Source organism: Primulina huaijiensis, chromosome 7 (assembly GCF_012295235.1).
Source record: "Primulina huaijiensis isolate GDHJ02 chromosome 7, ASM1229523v2, whole genome shotgun sequence".
In the NCBI taxonomy this organism is placed as follows: Eukaryota; Viridiplantae; Streptophyta; class Magnoliopsida; order Lamiales; family Gesneriaceae; genus Primulina; species Primulina huaijiensis.
In genome coordinates, this window is record NC_133312.1 from 20,129,592 (window position 1) to 20,139,098 (window position 9,507).

Consider the following 9,507-nt stretch of genomic DNA (forward strand, 5'->3'; position numbering starts at 1 on the left):
GTCATGTATCGATGTATGTATAAAATGATGTTTGTTAACAAAAAATATATTTTATACATCGATCTACCAATCTTAAATGTCGTGTATGCCACATCAACTCAACAAAATAAGACATATAGACATATATTTCCATTCAAATCAATCAAGCAGATATCATTGACACAGATACATGTCTTATGTTACTCGGTGCAACATATTTCGATTCTTCGTTTCCAGTTCAATGTACCTTTAGGAATTCAGTACAGAAAATCTATCTCAAAAGAACGCTCTCAACACGAGGATTTCGAATATATACTTTGTTTCGAGGTAAATCATGTGCAACTAAGGCAGTGCACGCAGGGGCATGAGAACAGGCACAGCCGCGCGCCCAGTTATGTCCGGAAGGTGTTTTACATAGCTTCGCGCAAAGGTACGCGCGATATTCTGTCCGAAACGCTATTTTCGCTTTCGAATTAGCAATAGTGGTCAACATGAAAGTTGTAGATCTGTGTCATGGTTTTCATTTTGACCAATCTCACTCAATTTGGATATCGAAAGCAAGAGTTATACTCATTCTCCAAAAATATGTCAGTACAAGAACTTCAATGCACACGATACATTTCGGGATGATTTTGCCCCTATTTCCAAATGGATTTGGACAAAACTTGAAACATAAAAGTTTTAGTACTATGTATTAGCTTTCTAATGAAATTTGTTTCATTTCATTTGAACTAATACTCTGATAATTATGCTAAAAACCGTAACATGTGTCACTTCTCTATTGCAGTTCAGCAATCCATTCAAATACAAATCAATTACTACTACTATCTTTTATTATCACAACATATTTTCTCACTTTCATTGTCAATTATATACTTCATACACTTGAAACATGACAATTTCATGAATTATCGAGAATCAAAATATGATTTACGATAATACGATGCGAGGTCTTTACACTTGCTCTTCATTGCAAGGGCATGCCTGATACATGGAATTACCACCTCATTGTCGTTCCCTATTTGGTTCTCTCCTTGGAATGGTAATATCCATTCCAATGGGAATGGTTATTGAAACTGCAAATTGACTTAAAATCTCTTTGTTCAAGTTTTATTTAGGTATCAGTCCTTAGTAAGACGTTTTTTGTTTAACTTCATATTTGACTTATGTGTCAGTCCCCTAGTAATTATGAAGAAATTAGTAGAAAATATAAGAATGTAAAAAAAAAAAACCACCGATAATCTATGCAAAGCTGATGATATCCAAACCATAAATCGATATTCAAGTACACTGAAGTCCCTTGCAGTTGATCAAACAATCCATCGATCCGTGATAATGGATATTTACTCTTGACTGTATCTCGGTTAAACTACTGATAATCTATGCAAAGCCGCACAGACTCATCCTTCTTCTTAATGAAAAATGCTGATGCTCCCCAAGGAAACACATCGGGTCTAAGTACCCTTTGTCAAGAAGATCTTATAACTGTTGCATCAACTCTTTCATCTCTGATGATGCCAATCTATAAGGCGTTCTAGAGATAGGTGCCGTTTCGGGTACTAATTCTATCTCAAATTCCACTTCCCTCTCATGAGGAAATCCAGTAATTTCATCGGAAAAACATCAGAAAATTCATCGACAACTGGAATCTTCTTCACGTAGATTAAATCTTTTGATATGTCTACAGCATAAATTATGTATCTCTTCCTGCCTTTTGCTAAAGTCCGATGTGACTTTCCAACAGATACTACTGGAATTGGGGTCGAGCTCCTTCATAGTAGAAAAACCAATTCTCGTCTTCTTCCGAACGAAATTGATCGAGACGTTGTTGATAATCTACGGTAGTTCTATACTTAGTCAATAGGTCCATTCCCATAATACAATCAAAATCTTCCATGACCAATATCATCAAATTGGCAAACACGTATTTTCATTCAAAATCTACCAAGCAGTCTACGAATAGTCACTTAGTTAAAACCTTTTGTCCCATAGGTGTAGACACCGACATTAAGTATGTTAGTTTATAATTCTTAAAAACATTGATGTTATGAACGAATGCAATGCCTCGACGTCAATCAATACATATACATGAATACCTCATAAAAGAAAATTACCTGCAATGACTCTCTCGTTTTCATCATCAGTTTGCTCTCGGTTTAGGGAAAACATTTTCCCTTGGATTCATGGGCGTTATTGAGATCCTTGTGATGCCCTCCCCAGACGGGAACCTTGAGCAGGAAAAATAATTTTCTGCTGCATAGTGGTCTCAGACTGTTTTCCGCTGTAAAACCCTACCATAGAGCCTCTACCCCCACTTTGATCCTCCAAGTTAGGGTAATCCCTTTTCATGTGACTAAAACCAGTCTCGATCTGCGTGTCCCGGTTCATCAACTCCTCATGGAATCGACACTAAAATGCCTTAGAAACCGGCTAAAAACTTAATATATATGGTTAGAAGTTGAGAGAAAGCAGTGAATGAAACAAATGAAATCAGCTTATATTGAGGATGTATTCGGACCAGTTCAAAAGATCTGAACTCAATTATCTGCCACGTGTCATAATGTCATTCGTGTAGTTGGATTTATCGAGATAATGTAATCTGAAATAGATTAAATGTTCCATTTTAAATTCGGTGAATCTCATCATATTGATCTTCAATTAATCAATTCATTAATAATATTTAATTAAAAACTCTTTAGTTATATCTTAATTAATACTTAATTCAAATAAGGATTCAAGTCATTACAAATAACAATTATTATTATTTGATGATAGAAAATAAATATTAATAAATTAATAGCAATATAATAATACATAAATAAAAGTAATTATTATTTGACAACAACAACATTAAATAATAATAATAAATATTAAAGATAAATAATAGTAACTATTATTTTAATTTTTTTAATTAAGATATGATTGGTTGTGACAAAGAATTTCATTCAATTCTTTTCTATTTTAGTCGGTATCAATCACATCCACGTTCCATTTCGAAATTGATTTAATTCTTTCTTAATTTCATTCCAACGTCACGACCTAAATCTTTTTTTATTATTGGTTTGTTACCTTCGGAAAGATAACGGTCTGAGTTTAAATCCAACCATGTATTAAACCCATCTTGTTTTGTGATGGGTCTAAACCCGGATAGTGGATCTAGAAGGGATACGGGGTGAGTAACGGGATTCAATGGAATCAAATAACAGAAAATTGCAGGTGAAGTTGATGCCTAACATGGTTCAAGATGAAATCTTGTAGAAGCAACAAATTCGTAAGCATATGGAACTACCACAAATTCAAGAGAAGAGCATACAAACAATCGCGAGGATGGATATGATTTTGTCTATCTTCATGAAAATTATCCCAAGAAACTAACAGGAAAATGAACAAGTGCAGTGAAATACACCCCTAAAAAGCACTTATATATTTTCAAGTTTATCACAAAGTTCTCTTTCGATACTGATGTCAATACATTCTTCATTTAACACAGCAGGTGAAACTAAGGTTTCAACATAGATTTCCACCCTGTCAAAATTTGTTGCCTCACGAACCCTGAATGAACCATATGCTGGGTTGCAAAGGACGAGACTTCTTCCAAAGATCAACAAAATCTCACCATTCGGTAGCATGCACAATGGTTTCAGGAACACAAATCTCCCACCACGATGAATGCAAGGAAAACGAAACAACTTAGTCCAGGACCCTTTCACACCATAGTCCTTCAAAACCCACACATCAACACGAGTGTCTATTTCATAGCAAAGAATACAAAGGCATCCTCCAAGCATCCCAAGTGTGAGAGCAATATCACTTCCGCCATAATCTGGTTGATCCAATCTTCCGCATACCCCACTCTCCAAATCCAGACAAATAATCTCCCAAATAAAACCCGAAGAAGTCCCAGGTGACGTTGACTTGCAAAATTGATTGAATTTGATAATGTAATGCCAGTATCATCTAAATCCCCAACCCTCTTCCAAGAATCAGTTCTCAAACTGTACTTATAACCACGCTCCTCTTCAAACAAACGGACAATTAACACAACGTTGTAATCATCCTTATACTCATCAAAACCAAACCCATATGCTACTATGTGACGATATATCTTCAGGTTCGTGCCAATAGGGGGTAACTTCTTTGATTTCCTAGTAGATGGGTTCCACAAGATGAGATCTTTTACACCCAATAAGATGCATATCAACCCATTAGAAGAGCCTATCCAAGCATGGTTCGGTGCATATTTAATAGGATAATCAATATGAAATGCATCAGTCAAGGATTGTTCGCGCAACAATGAGTGAACAGAACTTTGCTTGAGGCCGTATTTGTTGGGTCGATAAATCAGAGGATATTATTATTGATTTTGTGCTTCAGTAATATCAATTAATTTGAGAGTGCAATCTTATTTTTTTAGTGGAGTAGAATAAGATTAATAAATTATTTTGATTATTCATGAGTTGATTGGATCAAATTAATTTATTGGGGCTTAATTTAATTGAATCCGACCAGTTCCCTCTGGTGGCTCTAATATAAACTCGGATAAATTATATGAGTTATAATTTATGGTATATGTGGGTTAAATTTATCTGGACTATTATATTACATGGAAGTTTATCATCTAAATCTTCTAGATATGATATAATATATTCTGTGCATTTAAATTTATATTTTAAAAGATATCATCATTATCTTTTACGTTACAAGATATCACAAATATATTATATATATGTGATATTGTAACAAGTGACCACACACAATCCTACGTATAGAGTTTGAGAGAACACCGGAGAAGGCTTGGAGGTTTGGAGCGTAGATCTAGTGCAGAGAAAGATCGAAAACATGCTTCAAAGGTAATCTCTAATTTCTGTGTGTTGTAATTAATTAATTCGTGTTAAATACGTAGAACAATCGATCCTGTGAAAGTAGAGATGATTGATATCACAAGAAATTAATTTTTGTGATCCGATCTTCTCGATCTTGGCTAACATATGGTATCAGAGCCACGGGTTTTGATATTGTTTTGCGTATTACGAATTAATTAATTATTTATGCATGTTTTAGTTTAAAGCGGTGTTAGATTTATGTGATTGTGGTTTGAATGGATTGATTTATTTAATTTTTGAACAGTTTATGGCCTTAGTTTTTGGTGAAATTGTATTTCGTATTTTCGAGTCTGTAACCAAGGGGGTGGATTACGACTCCATGTTTCCCCTTGTTATTTTTCGTGCAATTTTGTTGTATTTTTTCGGATTTGGGCTTTTTTGTTTCTGATTGAAGAACTAGAGGGCTGGATGCAATTCAATTAAAAATACAAGGACTAGTCGGAAATTTCGTCCAAAAGATTCCAGGGACCAGAGTGCATCTTCTTCAAATCGTCAGGGACCTGTTCTGCAAATTCCGAAAACTTCCATGAAAAAGCAAATCTGGATCGGAAAATCGGAATCACGCGGCCGGGAGGATGAGGAGTGTATGCGAATGTGGTTTACGGTCCATCTCATGCGTCGTTCTTCACGGTGGAGCGGGCACGATTGAGATGCGAAAATCGCCATTTTCTTTGCGCTGGATCTGGAAGATCGGGCATCTATTTTCGGTTTCGAAATGGATATGGTGTCTCGGTGATTTCCCAGTGATCGGCGCGGTGGAGATCTTCAATTTCGCACGTTTCCGGCGACTCCGGCGGCGGCGCGACGGCGGAAATTTTTTTAGGGTTGCAGAAGACGGGTCACGGGTTCGGGTCAGATCTGGAAAATTATTCATGGGCCGGACCAGGGTACTGGATTGATTACTTGGCCTGGAAATTTTTTTTAAAAAAAAAATTGAAGTATTGGGCCAAATTGGGTTCAATTAGATCTTTAATTTTTTTGTGTCTAGGTTGGGCCATAAATTTGTTCTTGCTTAATTATTGCTTATATTTGTCATTCATGTATCATGCCATTTAGATTGCATAAACACCGCTTTAGGTACCATATTGTCATGCATAAAATTTTATTTATTCTATTTTAGAGAATAAATATTTTGATTAATAATTGAACTATTTTAAGAGTTAAAATAGTCATGATTTTATTGATCGGATAAAACCCAAAATTAAATTTAAATATTAAGTGTGAGAGGGTATATTTTAAATAAGCCCACGGTCTCCTTTATTAGTCCATTAGTAAGAATATATGTATGCTTTGTGCCAATTTTATTGGTCTCCCTATAGGAGGGCTACATTGTTTTGGTTACTTGATTGGACCTATTATTTTATAGTAAAATTAATTGTGACCACCCTATAGGTGACATAATTAATTTGGTACTTGATAAATAATTAATTTAAGGGTATACACTTAAGTCAATGATATTGTGATCATTTCCGATAGAATATTTTTACAATATCTTTTGATGGCCAAAATCAAGCAATACTAAATTAATATTGCATGAGTTGCTAGATATATTGAATTTAGTGGGAGGGTCCCAGCCTAGCTATAAATAACATGTTTTTTCCTAAAGAAAAAATTATGTATTTTGGAGTTTTAGGTAAATTGCAGTGTTGTAGTAGTTTTTGGGATCTACAAATGCATTTCATGCATAACACATAATTTTATTTATTGCATTGCTCATTTAAATTTATTTTAATTTCAGAAAAATGACTGGAAATTCACTGTCTATGATATTAACCAACAACCAACTAGTTGGAGAAAATTACATTGATTGGAAACGTAATTTGTTGATTGTCTTAACTGCGGAGAAACACAAGTTTGTGCTCAATGAACCCTGTCCATCGGTGCCTACGACGGAGTCCACACTAGCTCAGAAGCAGGCTTATGATAAGTGGATCAGTTCTGATGAGATGGCCCGTTGCTACATTTTGGGATCCATCTCAAATGTGCTGCAACAGAAACATCAGAACATGGACACTGCTACAAAAATCATGGATAGCCTCCAAGAGATGTTTGAGCATCAAGGACGTCAGGCACGACAAGCAGCCATTAGAACCATTATGAACATGCGCATGAAACCTGGGACGCCCGTGAGAGATCATATGCTTGCATTGATCGCTCAGTTTAACGTGGCTGAGGTGTTAGGGGCTGAAATCAAATCAGAGACTCAGGTTGACATGGCACTTGAGACTCTCCCTGAGATGTTCTCACAGTTTAAAGTTAGCTATAACATGAATAAGCTAAATATGTCCCTGACTGAGCTGATGAAGGAACTCCAAAATGCTGAAAGTGTTCTTAAGACTAAAACTGGTGATGCATTTGTTGTTGCTTCTGCTGGGCCATCTTATTCCAAGCCGAAAGGTAAAAATGGGAATAAAAGGAAGAAGCCCAACAAGAAGGGTCCACAACAAAATGAAAAGAAGGTCAAGGTAGATGGCAAGCCTAAGGGAAAATGTTTCCACTGTGGAGAAAAGGGTCATTGGAAAAGAAACTGCCAAGGATACCTAGCTTCAAAGAAGCAAACTAGTGGTGAGTTATCTTTTATTGAGTCTTGTTTAGTGGTTGATTCTACTGATACTTGGATTGTAGATTCTGGAGCCACTAATCATATATGCAATACTTTGCAGGGGTTCCAAGTAACCAGAAGTCTCAATGAAGGGGAACATACTCTAAGAGTTGGCACAGGGGATGTGGTGTCTGCAAAAGCTGTTGGAATTGTTTATCTTTATTTTTCGAATAATAAACATTTGGTTTTAAGACATTGTTATTATGTTCCGGAGATTACTAGAAATTTGATTTCTGTTGCTTTATTGTTTAGACAAGGATATTATGTCCATTTTTCACAAATGGTGGTTGATATTACCTTGAATAAAGCCCTTATTTGCAAGGGACATTTGAATAACGATTTGTATGTCTTAAAACATGATAACAACTCTTTGCATCACATTGAATCCAACAAGCGAATTAAATTGTCTCCCACTAATGAAACTTATTTGTGGCACTTGAGACTTGGTCATATCAACCTTAATAGAATTCAACGGTTGGAAAAAGATGGTCCTTTAAGTAATTTAAAGGTGGAATCCTTGCCTGTATGTGAATCCTGTTTGGAAGGTAAGACTAAGAGATCTTTTAAATCTAAAGGACATAGAGCCAATGAAGTTTTGAAATTAGTGCACACTGATGTATGTGGACCAATTAATGTACAAGCTAGAGGAGGATTTGAGTATTTCATCACCTTCACTGATGATTACTCTAGATACGGTTATGTTTACCTAATGTCCTACAAATCTGAATCTTTTGAAAAGTTCAAGGAATTATGAAATGAAGTGGAAAAACAATTAGGTAAGAGCATCAAAACACTTCGATCAGACAGAGGTGGCGAGTATCTATCCAATGACTTTAGAACATACTTATCAGATAATGGGATAATATCCCAATTGAGTGCACCAGCTACACCTCAGCAGAATGGTGTCTCTGAAAGGAGAAATAGGACTTTGTTGGACATGGTTAGGTCCATACTAAGTTTCTCTAAGCTCAGTACATATTTTTGGGGATATGCTATCCAAACTGCAATATACTTATTGAACATGGTTCCTTCTAAATATGTCTTTAAGACACCTCTTGAATTATGGAATGGGCGCGTGCCTAATCTAAGACATATTCGGATATGGGGATGTCATGCGTATGTGCTAAAGAGAAAGATGGATAAAATGGAACCTAGATCAGAATTATGCATGTTTGTCGGATATCCTAAGGGAACAAGAGGATATTACTTCTATAGTCCTCAAGACAAGAAGATATTTGTAAGTACAAATGCAACCTTCTTAGAGGACAATCACATAGAAGAAAGTGAATCAAAGAGTAATGTTCTTTTGGAAGAGATTGCTAAATCATCTGCTCCAGAGATCCGCACTGAACCTACTCAGTTTGAATTCACATTTGTACCACCATTAACCACTAGTTTCCAAACAAATGAAGTGGTAGAAGACATTGGTTCAAATGATCGGTCACCCCATCATATCCAAATGGAGAATGAAGAAAATGGTCAAGAAGAGAACTTAAGACAACGACAATTAATTCCAATCAACCAAGAACCTCCACAACTTAGACGTAGTGGGAGGGTCATTCGACCACCTTCTAGATACTTGCTCTATGGAGAATCGTTTGATGCGGTTTCCATTGAACAAGAGGAAGATCCCATCACGTACAAAGAAGCTATGGAGGATGTTGACGCTGACCAATGGAGGAGTGCCATGGAATGAGAAATGAGATCCATGTACACTAACTCCGTCTGGGTTCTTGTAGACAGTCCTGAAGGTGTGAGACCTATAGGGTGTAAGTGGGTCTACAAGAGAAAGAGAGGAATAGACGGAAAAATAGAGCCCTTTAAGGCTAGATTGGTAGCCAAAGGTTTTAGCCAAAGAGAAGGAATCGATTACGATGAAACCTTCTCACCTGTGGCTATGATAAAGTCTATTCGGATCCTCTTATCCATTGCAGCTCATTTTGATTATCAGGTGTGGCAAATGGATGTCAAGACAGCATTTCTTAATGGAAATCTTGACGAAACCATTTATATGGTACAACCAGACGGTTTTATTCACAATGG

General features: G+C 36.2%; 2 protein-coding genes across 2 annotated transcripts; one reads left to right on the forward strand and one right to left on the reverse strand.

The window, feature by feature from the left end:
• Positions 1–3,398: 3,398 nt before the first annotated feature.
• On the reverse strand, positions 3,399–5,528 carry LOC140981676 (F-box/kelch-repeat protein At3g23880-like). The gene is made up of 3 exons (XM_073448094.1): positions 5,363–5,528; positions 3,950–4,194; positions 3,399–3,893 (listed from the first exon to the last, which is right to left on the reverse strand). The coding sequence occupies exons 1-3, from the start codon at positions 5,526–5,528 to the stop codon at positions 3,399–3,401; spliced, it is 906 nt and encodes a 301-aa protein (XP_073304195.1).
• Positions 5,529–6,333: 805 nt separating this feature from the next.
• On the forward strand, positions 6,334–7,839 carry LOC140980145 (uncharacterized). The gene is made up of 2 exons (XM_073445839.1): positions 6,334–7,427; positions 7,526–7,839. Exons 1-2 carry the CDS (start codon positions 6,605–6,607, stop codon positions 7,552–7,554), a joined length of 852 nt encoding a protein of 283 aa, XP_073301940.1. The 5' UTR covers positions 6,334–6,604; the 3' UTR covers positions 7,555–7,839.
• Positions 7,840–9,507: the final 1,668 nt, after the last annotated feature.

Bases quoted from the DNA above. Each gene is read 5' to 3' on its own strand.
- LOC140980145 (XM_073445839.1), top strand. From the start codon at position 6,605: ATGACTGGAAATTCACTGTCTATGATATTAACCAACAACCAACTAGTT. The intron at 7,428-7,525 runs GTGAGTTATCTT...AATACTTTGCAG, and splicing joins TTCAAAGAAGCAAACTAGTG to GGGTTCCAAGTAACCAGAAG.
- LOC140981676 (XM_073448094.1), bottom strand. From the start codon at position 5,528: ATGGCGATTTTCGCATCTCAATCGTGCCCGCTCCACCGTGAAGAACGA. The intron at 4,195-5,362 runs GTCCCTGACGAT...ATGCTTGGATAG, and splicing joins TTTCGGAATTTGCAGAACAG to GCTCTTCTAATGGGTTGATA. The intron at 3,894-3,949 runs GTTGGGGATTTA...CAATTTTGCAAG, and splicing joins GAACTGATTCTTGGAAGAGG to TCAACGTCACCTGGGACTTC.